This window comes from Trachinotus anak, unplaced genomic scaffold (genome assembly GCF_046630095.1).
Source record: "Trachinotus anak isolate AG129_WGS33_773 ecotype Australia unplaced genomic scaffold, CSIRO_AGI_Tana_v1 ptg000007l, whole genome shotgun sequence".
Classification (NCBI taxonomy): domain Eukaryota; kingdom Metazoa; phylum Chordata; class Actinopteri; order Carangiformes; family Carangidae; genus Trachinotus; species Trachinotus anak.
In genome coordinates this window covers 11,466,683-11,487,749 of record NW_027273858.1, presented here as the reverse complement: position 1 = coordinate 11,487,749, position 21,067 = coordinate 11,466,683, and the positions used below count along the sequence as shown (strand labels likewise).

The following is a 21,067-nucleotide window of genomic DNA, read 5'->3' as shown; positions in this document are numbered from 1 at the left end:
ATTAAAAACTCAGCAGCGTAGAACTTCGCAAACAAACTTTAATCGGAGGAACAAGGTGAGCACTTATTGTATGTTCAAAACAGAAAACCAGAATCCATCAAAAAAAAAAAAACACGACTCTAGCTCTCTGAACCCTTGTCACTCTCACCTTTAAAGCTGTTTAATGCTAGAGTGAAAACAAACATTTTGACCATAAAATTAAAGTTTAAAAAATGAAGCAACATTTAGTGCCATACTCATGTTAAGCAAGGCACATACAGTAAACAGGGTGAATTTAGCAACAGAAGGGAGATGAAACAACAGTTTTACATTAGGTAGATTCTTTTACGCTGGAAGAAGCACTGTTCTGTTATCGTGCAGTTTGTAAGAAATACATGTGCAACTTATCAGCAATTTGAAAGTTGACCCTAGAACAACACCTGAAAACGTGTGTATTCCTGGTGAATTAAGTGTGTGGATGTTTCTATTTCATAGTACACCATTTACTGATTCATCCACATCACGGGCAAAGAAAGCTGTCTGAATATGAAGATACCCTTTTACTGGTTTGTATGTTGGTTTGCCACATACAACATTACATGAAATAATCCTCCCGTTACGTCTAATGTACATTTTTACAACAGTTTGAGAGAGCACTTTCAACTGGCACAGCGACAGCCACCTTTCAAGTTACTCTCACTTCAAGGTCTTCAAAATATGGCTGCATGAAAGTAAAAACAAGTGCATTTCTGAACGTTAACCTATAGTAATCATTAGAGCAGGTACAGGTTTTCAACTGGAATTAGACTTTTGTACACATTGCAGCAAAATTTAATCTCAGGTCTGCTGCATTTATTTCAATACGTTGAATATTTGTATTGTAGAAGTATAGTGCATGGAACAACTACATCAAGCTTAACGTGCAACTGCAAACCTGAACACTAGATGGTGCCTTGTGTTGCACTGCAATGGCTGATACATAAGCAACATCCCAGTTGATGGCCCTGCTAATTCAGTCAGTTAATAACATTTTCACATCATTCAAGCAGCTCACTTACAACCACTTTTACACTTATAACATCATATTCCCAAGAAAATATCATCTGTAATCATTTTGAGAACTTTCCCCAAATACAGTAATTTATTGTATTTTCTTTTGATTCTTAAAGTTAACTGTATTTGCAGCTGAAACTGCAATATGTAAGTCATTTTCACCACTCCCTGACCTGTTACTGGTATAAAGGATGACGTCCAATAAAGTCCTCGATAACACATCCAATAAAGTCCTTGAAATATAAATCAAACAAGCAAGCGCAATAAAACACAAAGTGATCACTCTGCTAAAATAATTTAGCTGCAAACTGTCACATATTCCTTCAATATATGAGCCCCCTTTTTGTAAACCCACACATATAGTACCAGTCACAAGTTTGCACACACTTTATCCAAACTTGTGACTGGTACTGTATTTCTGATCATGTTAATTTAAAAACTGTTTCAAACACTGTAAATTCTCTTTTATTACTGTGCCTGTGCTGTCTTTTTTGCAACAGACAATTCTCTCTGATCACTCCCTGAAACCGTGTCATTTGTAGGTGTAGAGATAATGTAGATTACACAGATAAATAATCCAAAGACACTTAAAAAGACCTGACACCTTCATATGAATCTATGAATCTAATCTGTTGTAAAACTGTCTTTGTGATAAAGACAGGATACAATGTGGTCATTCCACATTTAGTAATCAAGCCACAACTGTGTTTTTACATGTATATGAGAAATGTCCTGCACTTAGCTGATGTCTATTATATATAATACCCACTGACTCATCCATTAGTGGTCAAAATATTGAGGTTGCTCCGAAGGTACCCATCTCACTCATTTGCTGACTGGGTAAGCAAATACACCCAAATACCCATTAGCTTGAATTATGAGACTGTTGACAGAACACTGAACCACATAAATATATCTAGACTTGAGCCAAAAGAGAAAAGACCTCTCCGGGTCAGACAAATTCCCATGAGCTAGTCAGATCTTTCTCCTGTAACTGTCGTATTTGCAATGACAATGGCACTCGGAGACAACTGAAGCAGAAAGGTTTCAAGATGGTCGCTTATTTTCCATGCAGTGATACGTAGCTCCAAAGTCTGGATGCGGATTACACACACAGCAGTCTCACTTCCACACGCATACAGTTTCCGAAGCAGTCTAGTTTTTCAGGGTGGAGCTCTAACTGTGATCCTGTTCGTATCGCCCCTTGATCATCGTTTTCAGTAAAGGTCCAACCTACAGGGAAGCAAAGTAATCTTGGTTAGGATAGCTACTTCATTGAGACATATTATATTGTTTTACTCACTGTCCCAGACTGCATATGTCTTTTCTTTGTACTAAATCAGGTAAGCCATAAATATTCACAGTAATTGGGTTGCTGGAAGGGTCAGCACGCCCCAGGGATTTGATCTAACAAGTGACCTAAATGTAGATCTGATGTGATGTTCTAGAAAGTGGCAGTGTGACATTCATGTGCAACTCGTGCAATCAGTATACTGATGATGTGAACGAGTATGTGCTGTGAGGAGGATATCAAATCAAATGCTTTTACTTCATGTGGGTCTCCAAGTGCTTCTCCCAGCATCTTCTCGATATTTCTCATGATGGCCACCTTCTGATGAGCTCGCAGAGGGTATTCTATCCTCTTGGGTGTGGGGGCGCCCTGAACAAATGAGTCACACTGGTGAGCGGTCACGGAGAAAATACAAACATGTAGTAGGAAAGACGAGATGATTCAAATATGCCTACTTTGTACCAGAAGTTTACAGTGATTGTCACTCCACCGTGCAACAGTGATTCAATGTGATGCCACCTGAAGAAAAGAAGAAAAAATACATATAAGCACATTAAATTTAACATTTCTCAGCTGGCTGTCAAAAACAAATTTTCTGCAGCTTCCAAAATATTAATGACCTAATATTTAATTCCATTAATACAAATGCAAGTAAGAGTCCAAGCACAAAATGTCCCAGTAATAAAGTGAATTGCTGGCTTTCTTTTTGATCATAGTATCCCAATCCAAATCAAGGCTGCTTCTTTTTTAAGCATACCTGTTTTATTTTATAATGTATATGCAGGTACTGCTTTATTTTGAAAATTCAAATCACAATACTTTCACCAACACAGCATGATGGTTTCTCAATAACCTGCATGTTGTCATTTAAAATCATAATATTTTTCATCATAACTCTAAGGAGTCATTTCTTTCTGAAAAGAAGGTTCGGCACAAAAAAGTCTTGATCTTGCTAAAGGTGAATAAATAAAGGTGCAGGTTTGGGTTTAGTCACCAAACCAGTAGAGTAAAGCTTGTGCAAGTAGGTTTTCATTTCTAACGTGTGCTCATTAAGTTGAACCCCCACCCAGTAAACTCTTTTAAATCAACACACACCAGGTACTATTATGAATATTCCTATTTTTCCTCACCAGTTAACAGCGGTGTAAAATAACATCAATACTCTGCACTCTGTGGTTTTGTACAATACATCTTTTAGTTCTAGAGCTGTTTTTTCTAGCAGGTTTCTAAGTAAATCATGTTAGTATACATCATCTCTAGACACAAGCCATATAGATGTCCTTCTTACCAATACATAGGGATGTAGAGCACATCTCCTGGGCCCACAACAGCCTCGTAGCCAACAACATTTTTAAAATTGGGAAACCTCTCATAGTCTGGGTTATCAAAATCCACCTAAAAATAAAAAAATATGCATTCATTACACATAGTGATCACACTCACACTCTTTCTCAAACATTTATTAACCGTAAGAGACATATAAATTCTTCCTGTTTTTCGGACATTTAGTGAAGGTAACTGAACTTAACTAAACTAAATCACTAGTATGTTATCATATAAATGGAAACTCTATAAATGTATTAGACCCAAGTGGGTGGCTTACTTGGCTCTGTCTGTCACAGGGGTGATGCACAGGGTATGGATAGAGACACTCAAACTGGTCTGGAGGGAAGAGGATGCATCTCTTATGTCCTTTGATCTGTGCAAAGAAGTTCTGCTGCTCGTCGTAATGTGCTGGTGTCACATTGCCTATGGTGAGAGGATATTAATAAGAAATGTAATGAGTAAAACAACAGAAACACGTCTATAATTGGAGGGGTGCTAAACACTAACACCAGGCCTGCAGACACAACACTTTACAGCAGAGACTGCATTCCTTATGCAGTGAGTGAATTTGAGTTGCAGTTGAATTCCTTACCCTCCATGCCTATGAGCAGCAGGTTAGATGTCAGCTGTCCCCAGTTTCGCTTGGCTTGCTGCTTGTTGATCCAGTTCCAGTTGAAACCAAGGAAGTCTACAACAATCTTCTTCCCTACTGTGTCATTCAAGGTCTGCTGCAGGTATACCCTTCAAATGCATGGGAAAGGAGATGTGCAAGATGCATGAGCCACTTTGTTTAACATTGTGAGACCTGAAACAAGTCGCAATGCAGCACATTTTCAAAAGTGTTATAAATGTGTCTGCAAAATATAGAATTTGTTTACAAGGTACTTGTGTTTCATGTGTTACATTTCATTTCAACTGTGAGGAACAACATGACATTGATGTAAATTCAAATAGATCACAGCCACTGTGAGGTCCAGCAAGTCAAAGATTGAGTTCACTTTAGTAAGTGATATGTGTGTGTGTGTGTGTGTAGCCAGGCCAAGTGAGGTCACAGGACTAGGTTTCGTCCCTGATTCTCAAGTGAAAATGCTTAGTCATTTGCGCAACTTTCCTGTGCTGCATTGCATTACATTTCATAATAGAAAACACAATTCACTGTCAACCACACCTGCGGCACAGTCACATCCTGATACATGGGTATGTTGGCTTCAAAGAGAAGAGTTTGTTTAGACTAAGCATCAGCCAAGGCTGATATCTTGCATCAAATTCCTGTTAAATACAGACGTGCACAACTCCTACTAAAATATCCTTAAATAAATCTTACCTCTCCTCTCCTCCCATTTCCTCCATTTTATGCATTTTATCCACAAATTCCGAGAACTTCATTTCCATTCGTTGTGACTTGGGAACAAAGTTCTCAAAGTTAGACATTTTCTTCTCGTCATAGTAGAGGAATTTGTGGTTTTCTGCGATGTAAACAGAGAAGTCTCCATTTCCAATGTTCTCCTGTAGGTATGCAATGTCCCATTTGAGAGCTGGATACACGAGGTTCGTATCTGTTAAAACCACCGGTTCCTGAAAACGGATAAAGGACATTAGGGTAATAATGCACATTAACAGTAATACTACAAAATTGACACTTGTTTACTTCAAGTGAATTAGCCTATACACTTGTAAAAACAAGTAAGATCTCTCTGATTAATCATGCACTAAGGAATAATCACCAAAGGGGCTATTTCACTTATTTGTGACACTTTTTAAAATATTTTTTTTCATGCTCATTGTTGTGGATCGTCTCCTGACAAAACTCTAAAATGTTTTATCTAAAGCTGCATAAAACTGCAATTGATATCTTTACTTTAACACATATAAACACTACATAAAATAAGTGCAAGAATTGACTTTTTTTTTTTTTTTTTTTGCATCAACATTAATATTTGCAGCATGTGCATCCCCCTGATTGTGCAACAACATTTTTCTCGTCTTGAACAACCTTTCAAACAAAGAGGAACGCTAACTCCCCAGCACACATATGCGCAGTACGTGGTTTAGAGCAGCGTTTGGCATTGAACACACGGAGCTACGAGGCCTACGTGACTAACTGAACGTAGCCTGGTAGGCGCGCCCCCGCTGCCAGCCCGTCTCTCCCTCTCTCTCTGCACCGGCTCTCGGTTTCACTTTCGCCGGAGCACGCAGGGAGCGCGTCTGCGGCCCTGAGTGTAAATGGTGTGAGGATGAACCGAGCGCTGGCGGCTAGACTTTCACATGAGGACCGACGTGGCGACTCTGGCCTCGGCCCCTGGTCCAGCCGCGGGTCCTTCTGGGTCTTTCTTTGAAAACGATGAAACGACAGGCCACAGGGGATTCACTTCAGATATCAGTCTTTTCTTTTCTTTTTCTTTTTTTTTTTTTTTTTTTTTTGGTGGGGGGGAGGGATGGTTTATGTTGTGTTTAATTTAACATGTGGATGCGACGTGCAGGCACACTGGGAACTTATGCGTCCCCAGAGTTCACAGTTTTTAATAGGGTCGGTTTTTTGGGTTTTTTTTTTTGTTTGTTTTTTTTTCCTTTACTGTTGACGTGATCTATTGCAGCACCAGTTTGGACAAACCATGTTTGGCTATGATTTGACCTCTCCTTATGCCAAACAAATACCATTCAGCGTTTAGTCTGTTTAAAATGCAAACTATGCACTCATGCCGACCATGCCTTCTGTAGTCAGTGAAAGGACAGATGCGTAATTAGATTCAGTCATTAGATCTTTTTTGTCATTGAGCTCAGAACAATGAGCATCTGTATATAAGCTCTTCAGCAGTGTGCAGCATAAAAACATTAAGGTTCAATAAATAAAAGCATATATAGATATATGGAGGCAAATGATAAAACAGTGACCTAAACATTACAGTAGTGGTAAAGCAGCAGCATGTAGGGCGGTAAGCGCAATACTGCAATATGTCCAAAATTGCAACATGGCAAGGTGCACGATCCAAATCACAGGGGCTGCAATTTTTCTTATAACGGTGAAATGTGTCACAACAAACTATAAATGGAGCATTGTGGTGTTACAGTGATGCCCTGGCCTACAAATCATATTGTGCAGCCATAAGGGAACGTGCTTTTTTTGGGTACATGACCCTCCAAAAGTCACATCATCATTTTTTTTCATATTTTATTTTCAGTGAAAATCAAAGGCCCAAAATGACCATTCCAACTAAAATTGTGACTCATATTTCAATTGCATTATCTGCCAAAAGAATCACAATATGATTTTACATATTGTCCAGCCCATATGGCAATCTTAGGTAAATCTCTTAAGGTGTGTAGTGCATAATCAAAGTCTGTAAACAATCTGTTTTTTAGTCTGTTTGTTCTGCGTTTGATTGTCCTGTATCTTTTTCTCTGTGTGTGTGCGTGCGTGTGTGTGTGTGTTGGGGGTGGGGGTGGGTCATCAGAGGTGATGGCTGTGCCACCTTCGCCACCTGTCCTCCGCAGAACAGCTGCCACTCCACACTGTGAAGCAGGAGCTCAGGAGGCTCTGAATGGCGGTGCAGTAAAAGTGAACCAGCAGCTGCTGTGGGAGGTGGGACTGTTGTAACATCCGAAGGAAGCACAGTATAGTCTCTGCTGGGCCGTTATCACCTGGAGATGTTAACAGACCAAGTGAGGTCTGCCGTCGACTCCCGGGAATTTTGAAGTTCTCCACCCTCCCTACCTCAATAATATTAATTGTGCATTATAACAAACCATTATGATTCTGTTACCCCTGACTGATTTTTTTTTTGCCTGTCACGCTCTATTTTTTTCGGCATGTTCCAGGTCTCGGAAACAGACTTTAGGAGCTCAAGCATTTAAAAATTCTATCTCACAAATTATCTCAAAAAGATTTTTCAAAAAGTTTCAAAGATACAAAAGAAAAGTTCCAATTTAGTCAAATCAAACATTAGGGTTACCACTACATAAAACAACTTCTAAAAATTTGATTTTGCAATCACACTAAAGAAAAAATCTTTCTTGAACATGTTACAAAGAAGCTGCCAGTTCAATTGTGTAAAAATATTTATCACTTCACTTGAGCCATATTTGAAGACTACAAAGTTCAAATGTGGTACCCCACGTACCATTAGCTTTACAAGATTACAAGATATCCTTGTAAACCATTTATCAAGAGCTGACATTTGTCACAGGGTAGTGTGCAATGAAATCATGAAAAGATGACTGGGAAAAGGTTACATAGTTACTGAAGATGACGAATTTCTGTTCCTGTGTACTCTAATGATGACTAGACAGAGCAGAAAAGGTCATTTCTATTAATGCAGAATCTAATTTGCAATGTTAACACATCTTGTGGTCTATATCTGGGTGAGACACACTTAAATGTACTAGGAAGCAATCCACCCTGCCCTCTGTGAAAAAGCAAACAAGCCAATTTTTTTCCTAACCAGAAAATACAAAAAAAATACCAGTAAAAGTTATTCTTTTAGCATCAGTCAGGGCAATCAACGTTCTATGAAGGTCCATCTTTATTCATCATGTTATATCTAAGCTTCTTGTTGCATCTGAAAATAGCCCAACAAAAACAAATATGTCAGAGTTCTTGTGCATTCTTGGCCTCCGTTCTCGACCCGGGCTAAAGTTAAAATAGTAAACACAATGGCCTCAATGGCTACAAAATTAACAAGAAAACACGTGCTTTAAGACAAATGAACTTCTATATATTACTCTGTGCAAAGTACAAATTACCGTAAGATAAGACTAAAGCCATGAGTAACCTTTTAGGCTGAGGTTAAGTGCTCATGTGTCATTTCTTCTCAATGAGACATGATAACAAATATAAAATTAAAGTGCATGTCATTCACTTCTATGAAAGCCACGTGCAAGACTACTCATCGCCCCACTAGGAAACATCTGCAGAGGCTGCCTATTGTCTATGTAAAACAGGTAGACAACCCTCCTGGGAAAGGCTCCAGCTGACACAGACACTGAATAAGAATAAAGAGAGATGGGATAAGTTTTGTCCCCCAAAAGTGAATAAAAGACAATCATGCATGTATTACTCCTCTGCACCAAAGAAGCTTTTTACCAGCAGCTGTTCAATGCATTACAAAAAAGTACTACTTATAATTATGTCATCCATACAGAAGGTTGTTACTGTCTCAACTTGACTTTCTGCACATTAAAACCACATGGAGCCAACATTTCGGTCAGATTTGTCATTCTGAGGAGGGAGCGGGGGGAAATCCACATTAAGTTGCTGACTGATCTCTATTGATTACAGCTTTCTGGTGCATGTCTGAGCACAATTATGTCAACCAGATGTGGAAGGAAAACTACCTGATGTGACAAAACTCACTGGATTACCCTTGACCCTCAGTCCCTGTGGGCTTTGCAGTGTTATTATGTTCCCATTTCCAAAAATACAAAAACATTAAAGTTATCCTTTCAGTCATTTTTAAAGCAAAGGCACCAAATATTCGATGCTTCCAGCTTCTCAAATGTGAAAATCTGACGTTTGTCATTGTAAAATGTGATTTTAAATTTATTATCTTTAGGTTTTGGACTGTTGGTCATTGCGGGATCCAAGAAATTATAATAAAATATTGAAGGAATTTTTTTGTTTTTGTTTTCTCCTACATATTATAGGCAGATCGAATAATCGATTAATCAAGGAAATAATCGTTCGTTGCAGCCCTCATATGCATTCAACTTTCGCTTTCAATACCTTGCTATGTATCAATAGGGGTTCAACAGGGTTTGAGGTGCAGCTCCTACCTTGGCAACCTCTGCAAATTGATTAATTTGACCGATTAATTGATGCCAATTGATGTCTGACAGCCCTCGAGCGATCGGGCAAGTGTGGTGTGTCAAAAGTTTCAACGCGCAAACTTAGCAGGCTTACCTCGTTATTAATCAGCATCTCCGCTCTGGGGTCCGTGTGAGACAGTCTGGGGATGGGTTTGGTCGGGAAAGAATATTTTCGGAGCTGAGATTCATCCCAGCCCCTGCTCTGGACGCCGGAGAAAGCGGCGCCGCCTTCGCTCGCCGCCGGATCAGCCTCCACAACGGTCGCTGCTGCCATGGTCGTCGACAGGCGCTGACGAGCTGCCTCCTCCGTCCCCCTTACAAACAATGAAGCGACCAGGGCAGGCTTTTCTTCCGGACTCTACCGTGCTCCTCCGCCGAGTCAGCAGAGAGAAAAGCGTGCAAGTTTTCCCATTCAGAGCTGCTGAAGTTGCAGAGGGAATCTGCGCGGTCCTTCCGACTGCAGCCCGTCCCCTCGGTTCTGTTCCGTGTAGGTGTTTACACACCGTGTTGACAGCCAGAAAACAAACGACACGGACCCAACTAGTCAAGAAAACACTTGGAGAATTTTTTTGCCCAGATTGTCGGACAGCGACACTTAGTGAGTTGGATGTCTAAATGCTCATGTTGTAATAATTTGCCTCCACCACTAGAGGGAGTGATTGTACTAGCTTTTTTTTTTTTATTGTTTTTCAGATAATTGCTTGTTTAACAGGCAATGAAGTTATCAAAAACACTTAGTCACAGTAATATGTCATTCTTTAGATATAGTATAGCCAGCACCTCTCTGTATCAATAATAATACTCCAACGTAACAGGCTATACTCTGAAAGTCCATCTTGCTCAATAAGTAATTTTACTTTTGGTTCATTAATTAGATTTGGCCAATAATACTTTTGTACTTTTACTTTAGAGGTTTATGAATGCAGAACCTTTAATTATACTAGATTATTTTTACAAAGTGACATTAACTGTTTTATTCTAAGTAATGATTTAGGAAGTAGGTAATAGCAACAGTAGCAGTTTTTCTTCCACAACATGCCATAAAGGTCTCTGGTTGGACTCAAACACACGGCACTGCATTTCACCATTTTTGCTTTGGCATGACAACACAGCCCTAATGACATCTTTAATATTACTGTTTTTGCTCCATCTACAAATCAGAGTAACTGGCATGGAAATAAATACAACATGCTCATTTTAGAGCATGAATCATATTTATTCGACAAGGGGTTGGGGTTCTCCAGGTCACATTAAACATAAAATCATACAAATCACATACATGAAAGGATGTATTTGAATAGTGAATTTGGATTAGTACCTATATAAAATGTGTGCAATAATAAAAGTTAAAAAAAAAAAAAAAAAAGAAAGAAGTTAACAACAAAATTGATTGAAACATTGATTGCACTGGAAGCACTATGGAAACCAATACAAAAAGACTAAAAACAGGCACATTTACAGCTGTAGGGAGTATTACACTGAGTTTTGAGTGATCAAGTCAAAAGTTGCAAGGTTTGAAATTTTATTGGAAAATTAAGTAAGTGTTGTACATAGGTAAACTATTGGGGCACTTGCACTTTATATGAGTATTTCCATCTTACTGTTTATACTGCACTTCTACTTCACTACTTTTAAGAGGGAAATATTCTATATTTTACTCACATCATCATTTTCACAACATTTATTTTACAGCTACAGTAGCAAATGAATTGTCGCACAAAGAGTTTACATACAAAACATTTGATGTTCATAGTTTATAAAGTATGATGCATTGTAATAATTCAAACTGCACAGAAGATCCTCAACCAGCCTCCAAGCATTGCTTACATGCTAATGCATAAAATGATCCAATAATATAACAGCTAATGTTAAACTGACAGCGGCTATTCTGTAGTTGCCCATGCTGTCTTTGTCTTTCTCTCTATGAGAAGATAGGGTAATGAAAGGCTGAGCAAACACTTTTGAAATCCTGAGCCAATATTTAACTATGGTCATCATAGCCTCAGCATTATTGTATTGATCACTGGACGATCATTCTTCATGAGATAGCAGATTGCAGTGCACGCTGTACCTTGCACAGTGGACTGATCAGCTGATAGAGTCTTGCTCAGTTTCATCAATGCCAGAATGGTATTGAACTAGATGGTGCACATGTTATCAATCACTTTGATCATTGTTACTCTGTGTTTTTAACCTCTCGGTGACAGTTTTTTCAAAGTCACAAACAGCTATACTTATTGTAGCTTAGAGGTACAAAGATATTTCCTAAAATAAATGTTAATGTTGTTGTTGTGGTCCTTCAGCTGTTCTCATTACCATCCCACCACAGTGGAACAATATCCACATGCTTGATTTGGCAAGTTTTTACACCAGATACCCTTCCAGGGATCAGCAGCCAACCTTGTCTACCACCTGAGCCACGCTCCTTTCCTTAAAAATATTTGCAAAACCTGGTAAATCTTGTATATTTTCTCCTGAGTCAGATTTTATCAACAGATTTCCACCTCAGGGGCTGGTTTGGGCCCCCTGGTGAGTTCCCATACTCTGTGTTTCCTGTGTAGATCAGTGGGCTGAGCTGAGCTGAGCTGATCCCTCTGATGCTCCACTCCTCCCCATTCTTTGCAGATACCCACAGCCAGGAGATTGACCACCCTGGTGAGCCCCAAGAAGCTTGTATCTCAATCCTGCTGATAGCACCAAACACATATACCACTGCTGTCTTCTCCCCAACAGATGGACTGCTGTCAAAACAAAGACTCTCTTGAGTAGCTACTGTTATGATGAAACATTTTCCTGATGAATGTAAGTATCCAATATCCAGTTTATTGAGCTCATAGCTGATGCAACAAATTAACAACAAGTCAAAATAACTACACCGACAGAGATGGCACTGAATTTTGTAAAACACTTTAAGAGCATATGGTAGACACCTATTTATCTGTACTCATCTGTATTGGCTTTCTCTCACATACATACTGATCCTTGCCCCTCAAGGCGTTGTAGGTCCAGAACCCCTAAGCCATAAATCCTATTAGTCAAGGATTCTCTGAAGCATTATAAGTCGTTTTCCCATCTTTCAAAAATTGCAGTATCACTCACTACCTAAGAGAAATCAATCACCTTTGTGTGATTTTTATGCCTCCGCACTGGCAACAGCCAGGGCAGGAGGGGTTATATTTTTGGGTTGTCTGTCTATCCGTTCCATTCTCATGACCATCATATCTCAGTAACGCTGTGAGGGAATTTCTTCAAATTTGGCACAAACATTTTCTTGGATTCAAGGATGAACTGATTTTGGTGGTAAAAGGTCACAGTGAGCTCATAAAACATGGCTTTGGCATGACAACTTGATATCTCAGTAACACCTTAAGAGAATTTCTACAACTTTAGTATAAATATTCATCTGAAATCATGAATGAACTGATAAAATATTGGTGGTTAAAGGTCAAAGGTCAAGGTCATGGTGATGATAGGTAGGAGAATTATTCAGATTAGTTGATTTGTAGCCATGCTCTGAGTGGTTGGTTGGTAGGCTTATTCTGATCAGTTAATTTTCAATGTTCTTATTGGTTGATTTGTGTTGTATTCTGATTTATTGGTTTGTAGCCATATTCTGATTGTTTGATTCACATTGCTACAAATCGACCATTCAGAACAGGGCTACAAACCAACCAATCAGAATAAGGCTTCAAATTAACCAATTTAGAACATGGTTGAAAACGGACAAATCAAACTCCTTCAAATTTACTTGGACTCAAAGATGAAACGGTGAGATTTTGGTGGTCACCTCTGACGAAAACTCAAAATCTAATAACAATTCTCTTTTAATACTGCCACTACAGTATAGTAGAAACCATGTACATATTTCTACCAGCAATCTGTGGCTGCAGGAGTCCCAAATGATTATTTAAACTATGGGAGAAAGCATCCGTTTCAAACCCCACTCTTCCTCTGTGGTGTCGTCTCTCTCCACGTCACCTCGGGCTCATGTGTTATTGCAAATTGGATGTGGCAGGGCCAGCTTGAGAGACGGAAGTTCAGACCCCTCGGTCAGAGGTTACTTTCTGGGTGGGGGGAAATTGCATATCTGAGTCATGATCAATGTTAGGTGGTATTTTATACACCATTACAACATGTGGAACATTCGGTTTATCTCCTTTCCCCTCTTGTTGGGTGTGGGAATGCATTTGAGGGAATGATACCAACAGAGAGAATGTAATATATAAAAGACAAAATGAGAGTAATAAAGACAGAAGATGATAAAAAGCATGTTCTATCTATGATTCACATTTTTGTCTCAAACTGTGGTTTCTGCTTGTTCATGTGAGTTTCATGGCCTTATAGTGGACAAGTCCAGTACAGTACGGGAAAGTGTCAGGGTTCCAGTGGTAATCTCATGCAATGTAAGCATGGTTCCTTTTAACGTCAAGATCACTTTTTATCTCTCAGTTGAACCTGCAGTCCAGTATCTGATGTTAGGTAGTATAGTATTATCCTCATACACAGCCTACCAGAGTAATGCCCTCTCTTTCATCTCTGCTACGGATGCACAACCGATCTTGACTGAATAAACGAACAGTGTCACAGGCCTGTAAAACTGCTGAACTTTAAAATGGTCAAATGTGTTTTTCCATGTGGGTTCCCACACTTTGACTGATTGCTGCGTCGTCAGGTTTTCTTTTGTGTGACTATTTTTGCATGTGGGTACAAGTAGGACATTGACTGCTGAGGGTGAACCACTGCTTAAAGCATGACTCACATAACTAATCAAAGAAAAGGTCCAAAGAAGAATCGTTGCATCCAGCACACTATTCTTAAAGTGGCTTTGTTAACTTTAATCCAAAATGTACTGTATGTCTTAATTCTACCTTTGGCATTACCTTTAAAATACCGTGAGTGAACATTTTGATGAGCCTTTGTTGTACTCCCAATCACAGTAGATTGCAGAACTTCCACAGAGCCGCAGGGCAAAAGCTTGGTATGCTGGTTCTTTTGTTGGTGAGAGGATTTTGCTGCATGCCAGGCAGAGCAATCCAGCCAGCCCACAGGGGTCATCAGAGGAGGGAGGAGTTTTGATTATGATCATTATTCGGTAAATAAGATGTCAACAAGGTGTTTCCTTGACACTTTATTGAGTAAAAGGAGGAAGGTGCAGAAATGAACGCCCCCTTCTCAATGGGACCTCTAATCTCCTCTTTCATGTCCCATCTCCTCTGAAGGGTTTCGGCTTCAGCTGCCATGTGCTAGTCTGCCTGGTCCTGGCACTTCTTACTTGCAGGTGGGGTGAGTATGCTGGCAAGCATGTGTTTATAAAACCCACTTGTTTGGGCACAATACTTGAACTAACTTCTTTTGAGCGAACAGTGTGAATCTGTGCAAAGCCTTTTCCCAAAGTCCTTTAGAAGGCGACAGCCCATTGAGAGTAGAGAAGAAGGGATTACCTTGCTCGACAGTGGTGCATTTCCGAGAGAGCTGATTAGCTCTGCATTCATTGTTAAATCGAGCAAAGGAAGGCCCTAGAGGAGTGAAAGGATCCAAATAGGTGGGCCCAGAAATAAAACAGCCGCAGGAAGCCCTGCACAGGCAACCCAAAGTTTTCCCAACATTTCTTTTCCCCACTCCTAAGGAGGTGCGGCGTGAAAAAGAAGATTAGCATACAAAATTAGAGGCGGGATGATTTTTAAGGGCAACTTGCCTCATGCCCTCCACCCCCACGGCCCTACTCTGTCTGGACAAAGTTAATTAAACCAGTATTAAACAGTAAAGAAACTTCCAAGCGCTTGGGAGTTAGGGGGCTCTTTGAGGATTACCATGATGAGGGAGAGAACGAGAGGTATTTGTTGAGGCGAAATTGAGAAAGGCGCGATGGAAGGAAAGTCTTCTATTCTTGCTGCTTTGGCACAGAGTATCCTAACCCCAACGTGAACGTTGGAGCGTAAGGTTGTGTTTACTACAGGCCATCAGGTATTACTGTCACAAAGAGTATGTTAAATAAGGATGAGCACTCTCTTCAGGCTGTGTGATATATAAGATTGAAGGATTTATTACTCTTTCATTACATTTTAATAGAAAACAAACCACAATGGAAACTAACAATAAAGCAAAACTAGGAAATGCTGTGCAATAAATTAACAATTTACAGTACAAAGTGCTTCATTTTATATACAATTAAATACATCAAGAGGGCAGCAAAGGTCAGGGAGAACCAGACAATGGGAGAGCAGACTGTGCCCAAAAATGTAAAAATGTTTCTAAATAAATTCAAAGTTTGACAGTGACACTTGAAATATTAATAGGCTGACAGTCTATGGCACTCATGGGAATACAACCTGACAGGTTCTTGAAAACCTAATTACACCATTGCTCTAAAGTCAGATCATCCATTGTTCCAAAAATAATAACTGTTTTATTTTCCACCAAGGTTTTTGTGTTGTTTGAAAATAAATAAATTGTGTTATGGAGAATTTTGAAGTCAAAGAAATTATCTTAAAATGCCCGGTGACGTTTCAAAATGTTGCAAAAAGTATAAAAATATATCTTAAATACAAAAGTCCTCTTCACATCTTCTCTATCATGTGGCTTTGTGCACATCCCACTGTCTTTGACTTTTAATACAAAATTTAAAATGAGGATGGTCTGAAATAGCTAAGTTTTTGTCCAAAACACACTATCTGAACATGCACAGAGAGTCTGGGTGAGGAGAGGTGATGAAGATGCTCAGTGCTTCTTCTTCAGCCTGAGGTTCTTTCGGCGGCTGCCAGCACTCTCATTCCTTCCCCTCTGACCCCCTTTCTTTACACAGAAGTACTTGGTCACTGTCTTTCTGCACTGCTCACACTTCACTGCACAGCACCAGTGGAATTTACAGTTACAGCTCGACACCATCTCAGCTTTGCGCTCCTCCACAGCCAGCCCACACTCTCCACACAGCCTCTTGCAGCTCCGCTTCTCCCATTTGCTCAGGTTCTTGCCCTTCTTGAGGCACTCGCGGCCCTCTGTGCCTGGCAAGCCCAGAGTGCGGTTTTCCAGGCAGTAGTCGGGGGAGTCTTCAAGGTGGACCAGCTCCTTACGAGAGATGGAGCTAAAGGTCTCAGCGATTGCCCCCCGGCTGGCCGCGCTGTTCCCCGCTCCTCGGAGGAGATCCACCTTCAAGGCCCTGTGGTACTTCTCCTTCAAGTAGTTCCCCACCTCCCTGAACTCTGGCAGCTGCAGCCAGCAGGTCTGAGTGGTGCAGCTTCCTGACACACCATGGCACTTACATGTCCTCTGCATGGTCCCTTTCACAGCCTGGAGAAGTAAAGAGGGAAGATTCACTTTACTTCACAACAATGTTGAAGAATATTATGTTTTACTCAGAGTTTCATATGAAAAACAGTGTCAAAATATAAAGAAATAGATGCTGTGGTTGTGAGTACGCACACACATACATGTGTCCATGAGGTAGGTAGATATCCATAGTCTCTTGACTGATGTGTTGTCAAATTAACTGTTTGTATTCTCAAAGTTTTCCAGTTAAGTATAAAAAGAGATGAATACACTGAAAGGAAGAAATGATAGCTTCAAGGTCCATTGCCGAGTTTCTTTGTAGTGCTTAGTGTTTCCTGACTTTACCCGACACAAAACAGCTGTCATTTGAAAAGGAACGTTTTCTTTCCGTGAGGAGGGGATGAACTCTCTGTTGAGGTGAGGCTGAATCAAAGTTTCACATTGAGTCCTATTGTCCCCCCAGAAGAAATAGGAGTATTTATTTAGCATGTTCATTATCAACATGTTTTCTAGTGTGAGAAGACCCAATGGAAAGTCCCATTGAGTGGAGAAATGAAAAAGGAGTTTTTCTCTCTTTCTGTCCCCATTTTTTTCTGTTACAATGATGCTCCAGGTGCCATGGGGATCCTAGGGCCCAACAGGGGGGAGCAAAGGCACCGTAAACAAAGAGCACTTCAGCTGCACGCCTGTGGTCCCCTCAGACTCCCTCAGGGCCAAACAAAGACCAACATAAATGTGGGATCCTTATTGCAAGAATAAAACTAAACACTTATTTTAAAAAGCAGTATAATACAGAATGCTGTGCAATGTCTGGCTCCCCAGGATCTCTAATTAAGCTTGCACCAGTGATCCTGAGATTTTGAGTTGAGGTATTGTCATTAGGGGCATTCAGCGCTGGTAAATAGGCCCTTCTGGTACACCGAACACACTGTTATTATTAGGGACGAGTGGCACCTCACTTATAGCGAAGTGAAAGGGATGCTTGGGTGGCACACTCAGTGTAATTCTGAGTAGGGAAAAATTATTCAAAAGATGCTTTACACCGTGCAATCAGTTGGAGGGCCTGGAGAGAGTTCCAAAATTTCAACCACGGCGCCACCCAGTTTCAATACTGTATGGTTCAAATCAAGACATGAACATGTCATAATTGTCCTACGTCTTGTACCCGGAGCTCATCTCAAATTGCCAAGTTGATGGAGTGAATTAAGAGCACCTACTGTACCTTACGCCCAGCCTCGTTATTATGGAGATTCATGGCTGCTCGTGCATCCTGCCCAGTCTCCAAGGCATCCACAAACTGCTTGGAGATGGCCTCTCCGAAGACAACATTGTCGCTGCAGCCGCCCCAGAGCCAACCGTGACCACCTGGGAGAGTGGAAAAGAATACAGTTATCTGTGCTATTTCACTGCTATCCAAAAATTACTCTCTGATCTGTCAACTCTGCTGTGGGTATTTGTGCACAGTTCGTTGTACATCTCATACCTCGCTGTCCGTTCCTGCTGTCATCACAGCCGCAGTTGTCAAAGTCTCCGAGACTGCAGTTCCTGGTTAAAGTGTACATGACTCCAGCGGAGCTGATGGCATGAACGAATGCTGTCTCCCGATTTGCTGTCAATAGAGAGATTCATTTACGATTACACAGATCACTCAATGTAGGTTAGAGATGTTATATATCATATCATAATTGTCTCTCAGTAAGTTTAATTACCTCCACTTTTCATGTATAAAATTTATTGAAAAAATCTGGTTTGATCAGTCATTTTCCCATTTTCTGTTCAAGACCCATAAACCCAGACTTAATGGCATGTACGCTTCTAAATGATTTTCTACTGCCTAACACATCTGACTCCTTCTCTTGTGAATCTTGGTATATTCTTTCATAAGCTGCAAACAGAGGCAGTGATTCTGGGGGATGTTGTGAAATGGATTAGTCTGTTTGTTTTGCCTCTAGCGACCATGGCCATTGTAACTATTCCAAAGGCTGATGAAATGTTTTATCAAAGCAAACATTTCCATTTCACAAAGGAAAAGAAACGCCCCCTCCGCCCAGAGAGATATCACAGAACTTGAAACAAACAGAAGCATACAGTTTACATAACACTTTTTTAAACATCTTTAGAAATCCATCAGCCACATTTCCTCTCCAGAACAGGGGTCTCTCTCTCAGCCTAGCTGCTGCGTGGAGATGTTTGAGCTTGTGTTAAGGTCTTTGGTCTCTGGACTCACCACTGCGCAGGCTGCTGTGCGTGGACAGCTGCAGAGCTCTCTCGGGGCAGTTCCAGCGGTCCCATGCAAACTGGTATTTGCACTCCTCTATGCCACTCTGAGCTCCTGCTGCCACACTGCTGGAGTAGATTAGGTATGCCTGCAGCGGCAGCAGAGACAGGGCAATTATTAAACTCAAAAAAAATGATGCACAGGCAGCCCAGATCATGCCTAAGAAGACGAGATGGTTCTGAAGCTTCTGGCATGATTTTATACCCAAATATTTCCACCTTGGGAAATGAAAATGAGCATTGTCCTCTGCAAAGATTCACCTGATGATTTACGTGACAGATAAAAGTGACACTTAAAGTCAGTAGTTAAAGATTCAACAAATTAGAAGAGACAATGGGTTCATAAAATCCAATCTTGTGTATGAAAGAAAACTAAGAACAATGTTTTACTCTTCAACTTGAGTCTTTGTCACAATTTTTTTGACCAGGACAAAAAAGGCCACACTGAAATACACAAAGTGGGCATAATTGGGGTATAATATAATAAGTCCTCAACATTTTGGAGAATTAGATGAAACTTATTGTCAGTGTCATGACAAAAACTGAATCTGAATCGATTCAAACTGAGCTCTAACATTATTGTACTTTTTTAAAACTTACGATGAATACAATACAATGAACTAAACCAGTATGCTCTGTTCTTGGCTTTCGCCCGCTGCTCTGCTGCTTGTTCAGACTGTGTGAACGATAATATAACTAATATGTCTCAAGTGTCCTTTGGGGAGATGGAGTACCACCTCTTTCACAGGGGTTTCGCTCACTAATGATGACCACCCACTACAGCAATGCCTGCCCTCGCCTCTTAACACATTCAACCCGCAGATACACAGAGCCTCTGAATAAGGTCAAGTGTACGGAGGGGGAAAGAAAATCACAAAGGGCCAAGAATATCACTGATATATCATTAGTGCCATTGTTGCACACAACAGGTACCAGAGCCTGTCCATACACTTGAGTTAACATATCACAAGGACTGAACAGGGCTGCAGTGGAAAAACAAAAAAACATAGAAACCATGTTTTCTCTCCCTGGCTCTTTCAGGAAAAGGACAGGGAGACAAGATCAAAAGAAAGTTGGCTTACCTTTGGTCCAGTCATCAAGAAATTATTCACTGACCTGGAAAAGGAGACAGCTTATTCACTCAGGGAAGCTCAGTGTCCTTCACAAATTCCTCCGCTAATATCTCTCATTAGTGCGCTTTGTAACATGTTAAACCGTAACACCAGTCGGCATCCAAACCTTAGCGAACAATACTGCTGAGTTTGTTAAAAAGTTTCTAGAAATGCAAGAGTTGAGGCCCACCAAAGGCAATGCCTGCTTAATTAATTAAAATTCTGGGTTGCCAGGTTGTGAAAAATCCCACTGGCTGCTGTTCATCCTCTCTGTTTGGAAATAATGCAGTTCTAAATGTTGGTTGTCCATTTATAAGTGTTCATTGGTTTCTCACTTTCAAATAAGCCATCAAATCTGCTGTTAAAAATGTTAACGAGTTATTAATAAATTGTTTTAACCCACATAGTCTCCAGTTGTGTTGATAGGTTTTTTATCAATGAATCTTGGTTCAAATTGTCTGCAGCCCTTACCTAGAAATAATAAGTTAGATGGTATAACCAGATTTTTAACAATCTGGCAACCCAAACGTTGTTCTTACTAATGGCTACAACTGATCTGTAAAACATGAGTAAATGATTTTGTCACCATGAATAAAGACATTTGTTAGAGCTTATAAACCATTTATAGAGTTTGCCCTTTTAAATAATGGTGTGGGTGTAATTAATTAAACAATTAAGTTGCCTATTTGTTCAAAAAAAAAAAAAAAGAGGAAATACATCAAAGAAATAATATTTCATAATAAATCAAACTTACCAGCAGCAATAGGACCTCATGTGAGCCAGGAGAATGAAAACATAATAGAAAACCTCCAAATGCATGAACATCCTGACAGGTGAGGGGGGAAGACGGTAACTGTGAGCCCGTCCAAAGCCTGCAGACAGTCTGGAGATGGAGAGGAAACTGAGCTACCAGAGCATCCAACTTCACCAGGGCTTCCAAGACTCAAGGAGGGGGCTCTGA

The 21,067-nt window shown here is 40.3% G+C and overlaps 2 protein-coding genes and 1 long non-coding RNA gene across 3 annotated transcripts; 1 reads left to right on the top strand and 2 right to left on the bottom strand.

Annotated features, from left to right (window-relative positions):
- Positions 1-18: 18 nt before the first annotated feature.
- Positions 19-9,973, bottom strand: hif1an (hypoxia inducible factor 1 subunit alpha inhibitor). The gene is made up of 8 exons (XM_071480512.1): positions 9,546-9,973; positions 4,974-5,224; positions 4,242-4,390; positions 3,927-4,072; positions 3,612-3,718; positions 2,779-2,842; positions 2,582-2,692; positions 19-2,265 (listed from the first exon to the last, which is right to left on the bottom strand). The coding sequence occupies exons 1-8, from the start codon at positions 9,723-9,725 to the stop codon at positions 2,209-2,211; spliced, it is 1,065 nt and encodes a 354-aa protein (XP_071336613.1). The 5' UTR covers positions 9,726-9,973; the 3' UTR covers positions 19-2,208.
- On the top strand, positions 9,917-14,801 carry LOC139622853 (uncharacterized). Its single transcript, XR_011691382.1, has 4 exons — positions 9,917-10,049; positions 12,077-12,106; positions 12,185-12,253; positions 14,671-14,801. It is a non-coding gene; the product is annotated as an uncharacterized lncRNA (long non-coding RNA).
- Positions 14,802-15,474: 673 nt separating this feature from the next.
- On the bottom strand, positions 15,475-20,946 carry wnt8b (wingless-type MMTV integration site family, member 8b). Its single transcript, XM_071480519.1, has 6 exons — positions 20,861-20,946; positions 20,077-20,110; positions 18,945-19,083; positions 18,201-18,326; positions 17,940-18,082; positions 15,475-16,738 (listed from the first exon to the last, which is right to left on the bottom strand). Exons 1-6 carry the CDS (start codon positions 20,929-20,931, stop codon positions 16,169-16,171), a joined length of 1,083 nt encoding a protein of 360 aa, XP_071336620.1. The 5' UTR covers positions 20,932-20,946; the 3' UTR covers positions 15,475-16,168.
- Positions 20,947-21,067: the final 121 nt, after the last annotated feature.